Raw genomic sequence first — 17814 nt, 5'->3', positions numbered from 1 at the left:
AAATTGTTGTTGAACTCCGAACCCAAAAACAATATTTAAATCATTGAATAATTTGTTATTGTTATATCAGGCATGGAATCACACGGAGGTCTGGTTCTCTCTCATTGCCCTTGTCTAGGCCTCGGTGCCACTTGGTTTTCATAAGCATTATAAAGATATTTCAATGGAAATACCCTTTGCAAAATTAAAATGACCCTGCCCTCTCAAAGATAACATCTGGTCTAACATATTGAAACTCTCCTATAGGCCTATTAATTACAAAGTTGCAGTTAAATCAACTACTTTGCACCATCAGTGTATTAGAGAAGTGTTGATATAATAGTACATGAATGATAAGTATTAAAAGATTAATATTTAAAACAATTCAACCATTGTGAGCAAAACAATAGAAATTGACAACTGTATCTGCTCGTTTGATCCAATACGGCTTAGTGATGGGAATGAATACCGTAGTTCACAGCTGGTGTAGTGCGACGGACAATCAATCATTTATGTGATAACACTGACCTTGTGGCGTCTGTTATTAGAAAATGGAGGGGAGATTACATGTCTATCTCTTATGAATACTCAAAAATAGATTTGTTTCCTTTAGACTTTGAATAATTTAAACAATTGTGCTTTGAAATTAGAACTGTGGAATGAGGTGGGAGGAATTTTTTGATTCACTGCCTTGTTTAAAATTTGATTTGAACAACTTTGTTTAGCTTTAAGAGATGAAATGCTATACAATGACTCTGTGTATGTAAAAAAAAAAAAATGAGATCCTCTATCAAGCACACATGCATGCACAAAAAAAGTCAGAATTTTGTTTATTTCTGGACTTTTCATTGCTCACCCTGTGACTTAAATTTTTTATGAACGAGGCGAAACTGTCTCGTCAAAATAAAACACTGGGCTCTTGTACATACTAAACCTTCAGATATGAGTCTATAAACGGTACAATGTTATCTTGTAAACCCAGGGGCTTCATTTCCACACCAAGAGGAAATCGTTCATCCACTTTCAGGATTGTCCATTTTCATACAATCTCAACCCCACACATGCCATGAAAATACAAAAGGATGGCATGACATTGTCAGTCAGACTCTGCCAAACAGCCTGTCTGGCAACAGAATTGTGTACACATTTATTCTGCTTGTGGATTTCAACAATACTCTGTGCTTGCTCTATATATTTTGTTGACTTAACTTTCCCATCGAAGGTTAGGTCATAGTAATTTGTTTTCGTATCCACTTGCTGAACCACAATACACCTGTTCTCTTGAAATAATTAGCATTTTCCTTGGGTTTTTGTTCTACTAGACTAATAATATAGATGAGCTTGCACTGCAGTTGGACCCTTCGGGACTGGACATTGAAATTGACCTGGCTACGTACCAGAATGGAATTGCACGCTGGATCAAGAACGTGCAGAATCAGAGGTAAAGATTCAGTCCATTCAAAATAATTGATAATGCTTAATTATGATGTCACGCTCCAAAGTTCAAATAGTTTTTGAGACATTTCTGCAATATCCTGTGTTGAATCTATTTCACTGCAATTTTCTTTACAAACAACATGTTGTTACAATTATCATGGTCTCTAGACGTACAAGCTAACATTGGGCAAATATGCACGAATTTCGGTCAATACATTAAAACAAAAATAAATCCTCAAGATAAACACCAGGGAGAAAGCTTTCTGAGGACCTTGTTTCAAATCAAATTCACGATCCTCATATATAAAATGAAAGGTTAGTTAAACTAAAGCCAACATAAGAAAATTGATGATGCGCTTTTCATATAAAGCAACAATTTTAATACTTCTGCCCTTAAAAAACCCCAGATGTTTTTCCAAGATTTTGTGTAAGCGCCCTCAGTCTTTCTCTGACGTGATAAATTGCCGTAGGCAATGTCCAGTGCCTTCCAGTCGTGGACATGTGTCTACTACGTATGTACTTTACACGGTCTAGATCTCTAAGTGATTCATCCAGTTTGTGTTTAGTTGATTGAAGCAAATGAATTGAGCTACTTGATCCAAACTGAGAACAGAGCTTCCTTATTGGAAGGGAAAGCTCATTTATTTTCAGCTCCTTGGGGAGTAGATGTTGAAACCTTGACATCTTGTTTAGCTTCGGTGTTGTCTCTATAAAAAACTGAATCTTTCACAAAGAGGAATAATACACATAGTCAATTCTATCTTTTGATTACAAATTTGTTTTTCCGGAAATGGTTCAATAAAATTGTCCAAAAATAAGGCAGATGTATATTTTTAGATAATTCAGTTAAATGGTGACTACTTTCCTGCTCTTGTAATAAACTTGGATCCTGCACGCTTTGTTGCATGGACTATGTACTTAACATGACGTACATACTGAGGGGAAAGTGATCATTCATACAAGATGATAAATTTCAATTGAAATCTTCTGCTAGCCAGTGGCAGACACACTAGGGTCGAACACCTTGGGTATAAATCCATGCTGTGCAACAGTGACCAATGTAAATATTTTGCAGAAATATTCTACTCAGCAATTCATTGGAACTAGTTATAGCAATTTGATTCGCCCAATTATAGTGCAGTTGAACCACCGGGCTAGTCCACATTCATGCATGATGGACTTCAAGGTAAATTCAAGGGGAAAGATTTCGGAGGAATTCGGTGTGAACTTATTGACTGAGAAATGTTTGAGCATGCTTTACGGATCAAATCAAATAACATGAAGCTGCGTCTGGATCAGTGGAGTGGAAAACATGCATTTTTTTTTATTATTCCGCTTCACTGTGATCAGAGTCTGACTTGTAAAATTATTATATTGCAGAATGGAAAATAAATTGTAGCACTTTTTAAATGACTAACTAGTAAGAGCCATACTTGATTTTGATATTGGTATTTCTTGATGTTATCTGATTTTTACCCAACTTGATCAAACCATTTTAAAATAGCTGTTTGTAAAGATTTATAAGCTTATTCAATTTTTTTTCCAGTGAAATATTTCTCTCTTAAAGCCATTATACACTTTCGGAACAGAAAAAAGTTCACAGATTTACAAATAACTTACAGGGTTTACTGCAGCTAATGCTAAAAGACTTCTCTTGAAATATTATTCCATGAAATGCTTTACTTTTTGAGAAAACATTAAAACAATTATCAATTCTCGACAACGAGAATTACGGATTTAATTATAGTAAACACATGTCATGACACAGCGAACGTGCGGAAACAAAGGTGATTTTTTTCCGTTATTTTCTCCCGACTCCGATGACCGATTGCGCCTAAATTTTCACAGGTTTGTTATTTTATATATAAGTTGTGATACACGAAGTGTGGGCCTTTGGACAATACTGGTTTACCGAAAGTGTCCAATGGCTTTAAAGGAGGTCATATTTCGACAACTGAAATTTTGTTTAAGAAAAACATTTGATTTTGGTTGTACGACCAAAATGAAGAACAATGTGTTTAAAAGCTGAAAAAGGGTGTTTTAAAAAAGATTCTTGACTCACAACCAACAGATTGAGCCATACTTTTTATGGTTGAGCACAACAAGCTCATAACAATTTTATTTGTTATGAATTTGGCAGTTGAACCTTGCAAATTACTCCAAATATTATTTCAGATGATGGCCTTATCTAAGGGACGTACCATATCCCCTGACCGAAGCACGTTTCCCTTCATAAAGTAAAATATAGATGTTGAGTCGATTCTGTCCAGCTCTCCTTCCCCGCCATCAAATCCCCACGTGCACAACTCCCTTAAGCAACGCATAAGGGCAAAGGTTTCACAGTAATCTCCCCTGGGTTTTTCACACCATAATTGTGGAGGTCATGGTTCTTATTCGTCATTTCTTTTGGTACATTGTGTCCCGCTTTGCAGACATCTTGAGATGAGTGCCATCATGGAGGATAGAATGCTCTCTTCTCCTGGAGGTGACGTTGCTCCTCACTGGAAAGCCAAGAGTCTGGATTTGGATACCTCTCGCAGCTTTAGAGCAAGTAGGTGGTCCACAATTTTTTCAAAATGCAGATTAGAAAGCTTCAAAACAAATTGATCAAAAGGTACAATTTGAAGTATCTATCTGAGATATGAAAACCCATCAGAAGTACATCGTAGCTTTTATATCATTTTTTTTCTCAAGATGTTTTCACTTGTAATTATAGAGCAAGCACCTTTTAAAAGATTCATTGACTCTGTCATTTGTGAATATATGTAAAAAGTAAAATATAAGTGATTTCTGTACTTAGTGTTCATCGAAATAGACGTCAGCAATATGAATACCCTAATGATATAATACAAGAAAAAGCACCCCTGCCAAATTTCATAGAGCTGTCTAAAATTGGTTAAGCTGCTCTCTCAAATTGGACCCTCTGATTTTAAAACATACTATTTACTCCTCAAAAAGAGTTAGTTGCCAGATTTTAGATGAGATGTTCGTACTGCAAACAGTACTTTTACATGAAAAATATCTAAGGGACGCAGCATCCCTCTTAAAAACAACCCCCATGCTCCCCTCCAACTCTAATGCCACACTGCTGTGACTGTTGATCGAATCATGCAAGTAAAGATTCGTTGATATACACCAGGAAAAAATATATGATGACGTACTATATGACCTTCCCACAGGATTGCCATACGTCAATTAGACTAGTTAAAGTCGTATCTCTAGATAAATGAGCTGTCCCAGTCCTAATGACAAATTCTTACCCTTTAAAGACACTGGACACTATTGGTAGTTGTCAAAGACTAGTCTTCTCACTTGGTGATCTCAACATATGCTAATTAAAATAACAAACCTGAGAAAATTGGACTTCAGTTGGTCATCGAAGTTGCGAGATAATAATGAAAAAACAAACACCCTTGTCACATGAAGTTGTGTGCGTTTAGATGGTTGATTTTGAGACCTCAAGACCTAAATCTGAGGTCTCAAATCAAATTCGTGGAAAATTACTTCTTTCTCGGAAACTATGGCACTTCAGAGGGAGCCGTTTCTCACATTTTTTATACCATCAACCTCTCCCATTACTCGTCACATAGTCAGGTTTTATCTTCAACTAAGTTTAGTGTTAAACCTGTTTTTAGTCTACAAGAAATGACATCCTTGGACAGACATCCATTATGTACATTAATTTGTCTGTAGTCGTGTATTTATAGCAACATTTGTATTGTCAGTGAACACACATTGTTCATACAACATGTTGGGTATTTATTCAATGAAATAATTTAACGCAGAAATCAATGTCGAATGTGAATTCAATTTCACTGACACACAATTGTATCAGTGGCACACACCATCAATATAAATTCAATACATTGGCCATTGGCAATGAGGTAGATGTTTCCTGTGTGCAAGATGTCTTTTTGGAAGTCAGTTCATGACTACACTTTCAACTTGCATTACTCTCAATACATTTTTTTTTTAAAACTAGGGTACTTTTTGTAACACAAAATACAATGTCCACAGATTTACATTAAACTTACACCGTTTGAAGATAATGATAGAAGAAAGCGTACCTTAAAATATTAGTTGCTGAGGTGCTGTAATTTTTTGAGAAACGAGTAAAACAATGTCATGAAAAAAAACATTTTAATATGCCTAAATAATTTTTTTCTCATGATCACTGAGACAAATTCTTTTTTCATAACATGGTTTTACTCATTTCTCAAAAACTACAGCACCTCAGCAAGTAATATTTTCAGGGAAGCTTTCTACTATCATTATCTTCAAACTGTAAGTTTAGTGTAAATCTGTAGACATTGTGTTTTTTTGTCCTACAGTACATAGACCCTTTAATCAATTTTCACACAACAGCTAGTTGTCATTTATTGAAATCCCTTCAATGGGTAAAAAGAAGCGCTTCACTGCACAGATGTGATTAGGACATAAAACTAATGATTCAATGAATGTTGTCAAGTTGAGCTGCTTGAGCACATGGTAATCCATTATATGTGTATTGTGCAGCCTTGAACATCATTTTTACAGAAAATACAGTACGCAATACATACACATGGAATTATGTGTGTCACTTGGCATGCACTTTTATTTGTTAAGGGTTGTGCATTATGCACAACGCATGACGGACAAAGTGATTTCCAGTCTTAGATTATCCCAATTGATTGTCATTCACTGTCACAACAATCACAATGTAGGATTTAGCCCAGTATCATTGAGTTGGCCCATGGAATATTTCATTTTTGCATCATAAAGTTGTTTTCTTTTTTTTCTTTTGTTTGATGAAACCTACAACTTGAGTCACTGTTCCACTGTTTGCATCTCCTTGTGTTTGAGTCCTATTCAATTTAGATTATTTGAGAATTTCTTAAGTGAGTTCCCCCGTAGTATCTAGTTTTATTTAGTTTATTCAAGTGGTCCATTTATTACCGATTACATTGGCCATGGAATATTTCCTTTATGCATCATTTCATCCAGTCATTCCATTTGTTTGCATCTGTTTGTCTGTCTCGTCACTTCTGTGTAGTGTCCACCCCGCTCAGTAGTACAACTAGATCTCATTGGAAAACAAGAAAGTCAGACACGTCTCGTCTGTTAAGTGGTGAGAATGACCTTTTTAGACAAGTTTATTAAAACCCTTTTGAGACCGAGCATATTTGTAAAATAGGCTCGGTCTCAAAAGGGTTTTAATAAACTTGTCTAAAAAGGTCATTCTCACCACTTAACAGACGAGACGTGTCTGACTTTCTTGTTTTCCAATGAGATCTAGTTGTACTACTGAGCGGGGTGGACACTACACAGAAGTGACGAGACAGACAAACAGATGCAAAACAAATGGAATGACTGGATGAAATGATGCATAAAGGAAATATTCCATGGCCAATGTAATCGGTAATAAATGGACCACTTGAATAAACTAAATAAAACTAGATACTACGGGGGAACTCACTTAAGAAATTCTCAAATAATCTAAATTGAATAGGACTCAAACACAAGGAGATGCAAACAGTGGAACAGTGACTCAAGTTGTAGGTTTCATCAAACAAAAAGAAAAAAAAGAAAACAACTTTATGATGCAAAAATGAAATATTCCATGGGCCAACTCAATGATACTGGGCTAAATCCTACATTGTGATTGTTGTGACAGTGAATGACAATCAATTGGGATATCTAAGACTGGAAATCACTTTGTCCGTCATGCGTTGTGCATAATGCACAACCCTTAACAAATAAAAGTGCATGCCAAGTGACACACATAATTCCATGTGTATGTATTGCGTACTGCATTTTCTGTAAAAATGATGTTCAAGGCTGCACAATACACATATAATGGATTACCATGTGCTCAAGCAGCTCAACTTGACAACATTCATTGAATCATTAGTTTTATGTCCTAATCACATCTGTGCAGTGAAGCGCTTCTTTTTACCCATACATTGAAGGGATTTCAATAAATGACAACTAGCTGTTGTGTGAAAATTGATTAAAGGGTCTATGTACTTTTTGTAGGACAAAAAAACACAATGTCTACAGATTTACACTAAACTTACAGTTTGAAGATAATGATAGTAGAAAGCTTCCCTGAAAATATTACTTGCTGAGGTGCTGTAGTTTTTGAGAAATGAGTAAAACCATGTTATGAAAAAAGAATTCGTCTCAGTGATCATGAGAAAAAAATTATTTAGGCATGTAAAAATGGTTTTTTTTCATGACATTGTTTTACTCATTTCTCAAAAAATTACAGCACCTCAGCAACTAATATTTTAAGGTACGCATTCTACTATCATTATCTTCAAACGGTGAAGTTTAATGTAAATCTGTGGACTTGTATTTTGTGTTACAAAAAGTACCCTAGTTTAAAAAAAAAAATGTATTGAGAGTAATGCAAGTTGAAAGTGTAGTCATGAACTGACTTCCAAAAAGACATCTTGCACACAGGAAACATCTACCTCATTGCCAATGGCCAATGTATTCAATTTATATTGATGGTGTGTGCCACTGATACAATTGTGTGTCAGTGAAATTGAATTCACATTCGACATTGATTTCTGCGTTAAATTATTTCATTGAATAAATACCCAACATGTTGTATGAACAATGTGTGTTCACTGACAATACAAATGTTGCTATAAATACACGACTACAGACAAATTAATGTACATAATGGATGTCTGTCCAAGGATGTCATTTCTTGTAGACTAAAAACAGGTTTACACTAAACTTAGTTTGAAGATAAAACCTGACTATGTGACGAGTAATGGGGAGAGGTTGATGGTATAAAAAATTGTGAGAAACGGCTCCCTCTGAAGTGCCATAGTTTCCGAGAAAGAAGTAATTTTCCACGAATTTGATTTTGAGACCTCAGATTTAGGTCTTGAGGTCTCAAAATCAACCATCTAAACGCACACAACTTCATGTGACAAGGGTGTTTGTTTTTTCATTATTATCTCGCAACTTCGATGACCAACTAAGTTCAAATTTTCTCAGGTTTGTTATTTTATTCATATGTTGAGATACACCAAGTGAGAAGACTAGTCTTTGACAACTACCAATAGTGTCCAGTGTCTTTAAAGGGTAAGAATTTGTCATTAGGACTGGGACAGCTCATTTATCTAGAGATACGACTTTAACTAGTCTAATTGACGTATGGCAATCCTGTGGGAAGGTCATATAGTACGTCATCATATATTTTTTCCTGGTGTATATCAACGAATCTTTACTTGCATGATTCGATCAACAGTCACAGCAGTGTGGCATTAGAGTTGGAGGAGGAGCATGGGGGTTGTTTTTAAGAGGGATGCTGCGTCCCTTAGATATTTTTCATGTAAAAGTACTGTTTGCAGTACGAACATCTCATCTAAAATCTGGCAACTAACTCTTTTTGAGGAGTAAATAGTATGTTTTAAAATCAGAGGGTCCAATTTGAGAGAGCAGCTTAACCAATTTTAGACAGCTCTATGAAATTTGGCAGGGGTGCTTTTTCTTGTTATTATATCATTTAGGGTATTCATATTGCTGACGTCTATTTCGATGAACACTAAGTACAGAAATCACTTATATTTTACTTTTTACATATATTCACAAAATGACAGAGTCAATGAATCTTTTAAAAGGTGCTTGCTCTATAATTACAAGTGAAAACATCTTGAGAAAAAAAATGATATAAAAGCTACGATGTACTTCTGATGGTTTTCATATCTCAGATAGATACTTCAAAATTGTACCTTTTGATCAATTTGTTTTGAAGCTTTCTAATCTGCATTTTGAAAAAATTGTGGACCACCTACTTGCTCTAAAGCTGCGAGAGGTATCCAAATCCAGACTCTTGGCTTTCCAGTGAGGAGCAACGTCACCTCCAGGAGAAGAGAGCATTCTATCCTCCATGATGGCACTCATCTCAAGATGTCTGCAAAGCGGGACACAATGTACCAAAAGAAATGACGAATAAGAACCATGACCTCCACAATTATGGTGTGAAAAACCCAGGGGAGATTACTGTGAAACCTTTGCCCCTTATGCGTTGCTTAAGGGAGTTGTGCACGTGGGCTTTGATGGCGGGGAAGGAGAGCTGGACAGAATCGACTCAACATCTATATTTTACTTTATGAAGGGAAACGTGCTTCGGTCAGGGGGATATGGTACGTCCCTTAGATAAGGCCATCATCTGAAATAATATTTGGAGGTAATTTGCAAGGTTCAACTGCCAAATTCATAACAAATAAAATTGTTATGAGCTTGTTGTGCTCAACCATAAAAAGTATGGCTCAATCTGTTGGTTGTGAGTCAAGAATCTTTTTTAAAACACCCTTTTTCAGCTTTTAAACACATTGTTCTTCATTTTGGTCGTACAACCAAAATCAAATGTTTTTCTTAAACAAAATTTCAGTTGTCGAAATATGACCTCCTTTAAAGCCATTGGACACTTTCGGTAAACAGTATTGTCCAAAGGCCCACACTTCGTGTATCACAACTTATATATAAAATAACAAACCTGTGAAAATTTAGGCGCAATCGGTCATCGGAGTCGGGAGAAAATAACGGAAAAAAATCACCTTTGTTTCCGCACGTTTCGCTGTGTCATGACATGTGTTTACTATAATTAAATCCGTAATTCTCGTTGTCGAGAATTGATAATTGTTTTAATGTTTTCTCAAAAAGTAAAGCATTTCATGAAATAATATTTCAAGAGAAGTCTTTTAGCATTAGCTACAGTAAACCCTGTAAGTTATTTGTAAATCTGTGAACTTTTTTCTATTCCGAAAGTGTATAATGGCTTTAAGAGAGAAATATTTCACTGGAAAAAAAATTGAATAAGCTTATAAATCTTTACAAACAGCTATTTTAAAATGGTTTGATCAAGTTGGGTAAAAATCAGATAAACATCAAGAAATACCAATATCAAAATCAAGTATGGCTCTTACTAGTTAGTCATTTAAAAAGTGCTACAATTTATTTTCCATTCTGCAATATAATAATTTTACAAGTCAGACTCTGATCACAGTGAAGCGGAATAATAAAAAAAATGCATGTTTTCCACTCCACTGATCCAGACGCAGCTTCATGTTATTTGATTTGATCCGTAAAGCATGCTCAAACATTTCTCAGTCAATAAGTTCACACCGAATTCCTCCGAAATCTTTCCCCTTGAATTTACCTTGAAGTCCATCATGCATGAATGTGGACTAGCCCGGTTGTTCAACTGCACTATAATTGGGCGAATCAAATTGCTATAACTAGTTCCAATGAATTGCTGAGTAGAATATTTCTGCAAAATATTTACATTGGTCACTGTTGCACAGCATGGATTTATACCCAAGGTGTTCGACCCTAGTGTGTCTGCCACTGGCTAGCAGAAGATTTCAATTGAAATTTATCAACTTGTATGAATGATCACTTTCCCCTCAGTATGTACGTCATGTTAAGTACATAGTCCATGCAACAAAGCGTGCAGGATCCAAGTTTATTACAAGAGCAGGAAAGTAGTCACCATTTAACTGAATTATCTAAAAATATACATCTGCCTTATTTTTGGACAATTTTATTGAACCATTTCCGGAAAAACAAATTTGTAATCGAGAGATAGAACTGACTATGTATATTATTCCTCTTTGTGAAAGATTCAGTTTTTTTCTAGAGACAACACCGAAGCTAAACGAGATGTCAAGGTTTCAACATCTACTCCCCAAGGAGCTGAAAATAAATGAGCTTTCCCTTCCAATAAGGAAGCTCTGTTCTCAGTTTGGATCAAGTAGCTCAGTTCATTTGCTTCAATCAACTAAACACAAACTGGATGAATCATTTAGAGATCTAGATCGTGTAAAGTACATACGTAGTAGACACACGTCCACGTAGCCAGACTGGAAGGCACCGGACATTGCCTACGGCAATTTATCACGTCAGAGAAAGACTGAGGGCGCTTACACAAAATCTTGGAAAAACATCTAGGGTTTTTTAAGGGCAGAAGTATTAAAATTGTTGCTTTATATGAAAAGCGCATCATCAATTTTGTTATGTTGGCTTTAGTTTAACTAACCTTTCATTTTATATATGAGGATCGTGAATTTGATTTGAAACAAGGTCCTCAGAAAGCTTTCTCCCTGGTGTTTATCTTGAGGATTTATTTTTGTTTTAATGTATTGACCGAAATTCGTGCATATTTGCCCAATGTTAGCTTGTACGTCTAGAGACCATGATAATTGTAACAACATGTTGTTTGTAAAGAAAATTGCAGTGAAATAGATTCAACACAGGATATTGCAGTAATGTCTCAAAAACTATTTGAACTTTGGAGCGTGACATCATAATTAAGCATTATCAATTATTTTGAATGGACTGAATCTTTACCTCTGATTCTGCACGTTCTTGATCCAGCGTGCAATTCCATTCTGGTACGTAGCCAGGTCAATTTCAATGTCCAGTCCCGAAGGGTCCAACTGCAGTGCAAGCTCATCTATATTATTAGTCTAGTAGAACAAAAACCCAAGGAAAATGCTAATTATTTCAAGAGAACAGGTGTATTGTGGTTCAAGCAAGTGGATACGAAAACAAATTACTATGACCTAACCTTCGATGGGAAAGTTAAGTCAACAAAATATATAGAGCAAGCACAGAGTATTGTTGAAATCACAAAGCAGAATAAATGTGTACACAATTCTGTTGCCAGACAGGCTGTTTGGCAGAGTCTGACTGACAATGTCATGCCATCCTTTTTGTATTTTCATGGCATGTGTGGGGTTGAGATTGTATGAAAATGGACAATCCTGAAAGTGGATGAACGATTTCCTCTTGGTGTGGAAATGAAGCTCCCTGGGTTTACAAGATAACATTGTACCGGTTTATAGACTCATATCTGAAGGTTTAGTTATGTAACAAGAGCCCAGTGTTTTATTTTGACGAAGACAGTTTCGCCTCGTTCATAAAAAAATTTAAGTCACAGGGTGAGCAATGAAAAGTCCAGAAATAAACAAAAATTCTGACTTTTTTTGTGCATGCATGTGGTGCTTGATAGAGGAGTCTCATTTTTTTTTTTTTACATACAACAGAGTCATTGTATAGCATTTCATCTTCTTAAAGCTAAACAAAGTTGTTCAAAATCAAAATTTTAAAACAAGGCAGTGAATCAAAAAATTCCTCCCACCTCATTCCACAGTTCTAATTTCAAAGCACAATTGTTTAAATTGTATTCAAAGTCTAAAGGAAACAAATCTATTTTTGAGTATTCATAAGAAGATAGACATGTAATCTCCCTCCATTTTCTAATAACAGACGCCACAAGGTTCAGTGTTATCACAATAAATAGATTGATTGTCCGTCGCACTACACCAGCTGTGAACTACGGTATTCATTCCCATCACTAAGCACGTATTGGATCAAACGAGCAGATACAGTTGTCAATTTCTATTGTTTTGCTCACAATGGTTGAATTGTTTTAAATATTAATCTTTTAATACTTATCAATTCAATGTACTATTATATCAACACACTTTCTCTAAATACACTGATGGTGCAAAAAGTAGTTGATTTAACTGCAACTTTGTAATTAATAGGCCTATAGGAGATGTTTCAATATGTTAGACCAGATGTTATCTTTGAGAGGGCAGGGTCATTTTAATTTTGCAAAGGGTATTTCCATTGAAATATCTTTATTAATGCTTATGAAAAACCAAGTGGCACCGAGGCCTAGAACAAAGGGCAAGAGAAGCCATGACCTCCGTGTGATTCCATGCCTGATATAAACAATAAACAAATTATTCAATGATTTAAATATTGTTTTTGGGTTCGGAGTTCAACAACAATTTGACAAACCAAAATTTTTGAAAATTGACGGCATTGAACAGATATCAAGAGGAAGGAGTAGAAAAGGAAAGGAAACTAAAACCTCAAGTTGTACTTAAATAGACCTGGATCATTAATTATGTCCCATTTGAACCAATGTATCCAAACCGAGGCTTGAAGGAGAAATAGTCTGGTTCCTTTTTGTTTGATGACTATTAGCATACATTACTGTAATTGACTATTAGGAACATGACCAAGATGGTGGCAACATGATAAAGGTCTATCATACCTCATTTGAATTAACAATCATCTGTATGTGTTGTATGACTCTTGAAACAGGCACACGCCCACATCCTTCAGTGTCACACGAAATGAAAATAGTATCCAGCAAGTCTTCCTTGTCAATAATGCTTAAGGCTCCCTCATCGGTGCTACCTCCCGAGCTGTGGCCTGATCGTTTCCTCTGGCCGCGTTCCGGTATTAAAGTATACTTGTAGTTCTGTTCTGGTTTTAAGGGTGAGCTGTCGGACCAAGCAGAGCTCAGTCGCCTGGGCTTCGGACGTCCAGGAGATGCTCCTTGACCTTCGTAGTTTATCTCATCAGTCATGGATGGAGGATGAGGCGTTGGATTGTTTACAGAATCTCTCAGCTCTAAGTGGGGACTCACTGTTTTAGGTGGTTGACAGCAACCAATTGTGAGTGGCCGCTCGGACAAAGCCATGTCAAGTGAACACTTCAAAGTTGCCTTCTCATTCCTTTGTGCATTTCCTGTCTTTGATGAATGCATTTCAGTGACGCTTATTCTGAGTTTCTATCTGGAAACAACAGCATTCAGAGTTATGATTAAAACTCGGTGTATTGTTGTATACACAAAATATTAATCACTAATCAATATTATAAACGATGAGGCACACGTTGACAAAAGAATACATCAATACAAAAGCCCTGTCTGACTTGTAACAATATGACGCATTATAATGAATGACTACATACTGTAACAATAGTAGGCTTCAATTTTGATATAGTGTTAATGTCTGATATGCAACAATCACCGCTTTATACTGAATACTTTCTGTTTGCAGTTTTACAATGCACTGAAGTAGCGGAGTATCCGATTTGGCTAAGACCTTTGAACGTTTTTCCTAGAGCTATTAATTATGGAATAAAATAATTTAAGCATGATATCAGGGGAATGGATTTTGGTGCCAATTAGACAAAAATATCAGTTTCACAATCAAGTAAATTTACTTACGTCAAGTTTGTATTGTGTCATTAATGCACAATGTCACTTCGATTTTGATTTGGAAACAACTGAGAAATGAGTAGTGGCACATCATTTTAGGATGAAAGTTTACCATTAAATAATAACATCACATCAACAATCTCTACCCTCATACCCATTAATCCTGGTTGCATGACAAGAAGTAAAGGGTCTTGATCAAGGACATGGGTGTCACAGCTGGACCTCAAACCCACACTCCAGAGACTTTACCACCAGAACTTGAGTTGGATTTGTTGTAGAATGACACGCCACATTGATGCCAAATCGAGCTGCCACATTTGCACACATAGGACCATAGTGTTAGCAAGAGGGGTGTCTGGGTGTCTTTTGGACATCTTGTTTTAAATGTTGACACCCTTTTTCACGTCATTTAAATGTAGGCCTAACTGTGTGAACAATTTGGACACCCAGTCTTTAAATTTCAAGCAAATTTTGACTTGTTTTTACTAAATACTGCCTAAAATCTTGCATATATGACCATCTGTAAAATATTAGTTTTACTGTTGATTTGATTATAGATTGATTTGAAATAAAGGTCCTGTCACAGTGGTTACTCATCAGCAGACTGCCTGGTGATTAGTTAGGCGCCACCACAACACATGCCATTTTGATTCATTTGACATTAATTTTTTGTATTCCAGGTTTGTTTTTAACTTGGTCAATTTAAAATAAAATAAATCTGTATCCAACAGCCAATTGTTCACTCATTGTTGTGACTAATTAAGCAATGTCTGATTTTAGGAACATTATGAATGAACAATTGGCAGTCGAATGCGGAAATTGTTTAAGTTTGTATGTTGTAATTAAATTTTGACATTTGCATTTCATTTTAAAAATGCAACTGCTGAGTGGTGGGCACAAGGTTTTCAAGCAAGATTAAAATATTAGAATGATGAAATGTACCCAAAATCTTCACAACTACTTGAATTAACAAAACGTCTTCTTATTGTTAAGTTTATTAATATTATATGACTGGATAATAAATGTTTACATTGCTAGTCATAACAAGTCACTAGTCAGTCACTCAGTCAGTGTAAGTTTGTGTAAGGCTGGGTAACGAACTCAAATTAAAACAGCATTTAATACATATTTTACTGAATAAGAAAGACATTATTTTTTTAAATTAGTCACCCTTACAGTCACATACAACAAGAAGTAGGCCTACAAATACATACAAGTACAACAGACAAGGGAGGAAAGAGAAGAGGATTTGTGAACCTTTTTTAAAAAAGCTCCTGAAGTTAAACTGTAGGATCCAAACTGAATACAGAGACTAAAAAACACTTACATTTACAACAGTCGTGAGAGTAAGCACTTGTTGCTGGCGTTCGGGGTCGGGACATCATGAAATACGCATTACATACAGTGAGTGAGTGTCAAACGTAAATTAGTAACTACGGTGTCAAAGGTCAAGTTTTTCCTAGCACAGTTTTTCACTTTCATCAGCAGTCGGCCCGAGTTTCAAAATTGAATGTCTCTTACGAAAAGCACTTGGCAGTTTGTTTGAAAATAATACAAGATTAGTAGACCGGCATAATTTGCATACACTTACGTAATTTTAAGAAGCACATTTCATAAGAATTTGACGTGAAAACACATTATCTGGATCTGACGGACGGACGGTCAACCATCACTTTTTTGGAGAGAGTTATCTAGCGCCCTCAACTGTTTACTGAACTTTTGGGCCAATCAAAAGCGACCGTTGGTTCCATACACAAGGGAGCGCGTGGGTTCTTCTCTTGATTGTTTTAAACAAATGAGAAACAATTACTATTTTAAATATTATTTTTAAATTATTTTAATACTTAAAAGTATTCTTGTCATTGTATAGGTTATTATATTGTATTGGTCTGTTCATTCATTCAATTTGTATTAATTTTGTAATTAACATTGTTGGTTCGGGGTCGGTCCTATTATTATAATTATTTTTTTTTTTTGGGGGGAGCGAGTATTTCTATGCATTGAAGGTTTATTTATTTATTTTCCTAAAGGCCCGATTTAATACTATTATTTTGACACTTTCGTCCCCTTACTAGAACTTGAGGAAGCTCAACAAAAGCTCAACTACACATCGGGTGCTTCCAAAATATGAGCTTCCTGTGTAATGTAGACATGTGTGATGAATGGGCAAGGTCTCAACTTCCGACCTCGGTCGACCAGGGTAGAGGGCTGGGGGGGGGGGTCTCACCTTTTCCCCTATGGTTTTGGAATGTTAGTGATTTTCGTTCATTGTTCGTCTACCTTGCGTATACGGTATACTCGATTATAGTATGGATATGTTTTGTTTAACACAATACTTATGTTCCTTGAAGACACGTTGTTGAACCAATGCATTCGAAACACAAATTGGAACTGAAGAACTATAGGGCGTACCGTGTATCTGCATTATGAACGATAGGCCTATCAAACAAAGATATTATTGAATAATGTTCTAGCTGACAAGCCTCTCCCTTTACCCCCGATCGAACTGCTACTTTCATGTAGTGATTCGGTCTTACTTTGAATTAAAAGGCCTAGTCCCAATTCTTAAACTGTCAAAAAGCATGATCGATCGTGTTATATTATAGTGAGCACATGTTTACTTTTAATTCAGTTTTACCCGTAGGCCTATTTTTACAGCAAGACCTTGTACATTCATTCCACGGCATTTCATGGCAGGCGAGATACTGCTCTGGTCATTTGAAGTGTAATGTTATTTTCTTACATAATTCTGCATAAATTTAACATTTAAAAATAACATCTGACAAAGTTGGAGGGTGTGCCTGTATGACAAGAGATTCTGTCCCCTAACGGCGAATTGTGTAGAATCACCTTCTGCGATACAACAAAACCCTGAACATTCCCCATCGGGTATTTCCTGCCAGGTGAGGTATTCCATTGATCATTGGAAGTGTTATATTATTTTCTGACAAAATTTACACATAAATTCAAGAATAAGATTGACAAAACGACACCTAAAATTTGAGATATGCCTGTCTGTTCTCTATGGCGAACTGTGTAAAAAGCACAAAAATTAATTTATCTGTGTACAAACTTCTTCTGATAATAGCGCCCTCTATTCAGGCCATGTTAATTTGCAATGGGTGCACCACACTATTAGGTCAAATTCTGAATGGGGGGGGGGGGGGTAATGCAATTTTTGTTGGGTAAAGAAAAATATCTGAACCGGAGGGTTCTGTGCTTCAACTTTTGGGGAGACGTTGTAAATTAAATTAAGCTTTTAAGTTGGTCATATTTGTGCTTCACAGCAAATCAGTTTGGAAAAAAAACACTTTTTTCGGGGGCGTTTTTCTTGATTTAGATTATTAGCAAACGACTGACCTGCCACAAACTAT

At 35.9% G+C, this 17814-nt stretch overlaps 1 protein-coding gene and 1 long non-coding RNA gene across 3 annotated transcripts in view; one reads left to right on the top strand and one right to left on the bottom strand.

The window, feature by feature from the left end:
* The window catches only part of LOC117291174 (golgin subfamily B member 1-like), a 99327-nt gene extending 83497 nt beyond the window's left edge, over window positions 1–15830 (bottom strand). For both annotated transcript variants that reach the window (XM_033772750.1, XM_033772751.1), the window contains exons 1-5: window positions 15768–15830; window positions 13487–14012; window positions 11767–11885; window positions 9210–9328; window positions 6641–6715 (exon numbers count right to left, since the gene is read on the bottom strand). In XM_033772750.1, coding sequence (XP_033628641.1) covers window positions 6641–6715; window positions 9210–9328; window positions 11767–11885; window positions 13487–13984 — 811 coding nt within the window. In that variant the 5' untranslated portion in view covers window positions 13985–14012; window positions 15768–15830. The remainder of the gene's footprint in view (window positions 1–6640; window positions 6716–9209; window positions 9329–11766; window positions 11886–13486; window positions 14013–15767) is intronic.
* Window positions 1323–6506, top strand: LOC117291175. Its single transcript, XR_004519134.1, has 3 exons — window positions 1323–1420; window positions 3849–3967; window positions 6449–6506. It is a non-coding gene; the product is annotated as an uncharacterized LOC117291175 (long non-coding RNA).
* Window positions 15831–17814: the final 1984 nt, after the last annotated feature.

The sequence above is a fragment of the Asterias rubens genome, chromosome 6 (assembly GCF_902459465.1).
Source record: "Asterias rubens chromosome 6, eAstRub1.3, whole genome shotgun sequence".
Taxonomy (NCBI): domain Eukaryota; kingdom Metazoa; phylum Echinodermata; class Asteroidea; order Forcipulatida; family Asteriidae; genus Asterias; species Asterias rubens.
This window is presented reverse-complemented; position numbering and strand designations above follow the sequence as displayed.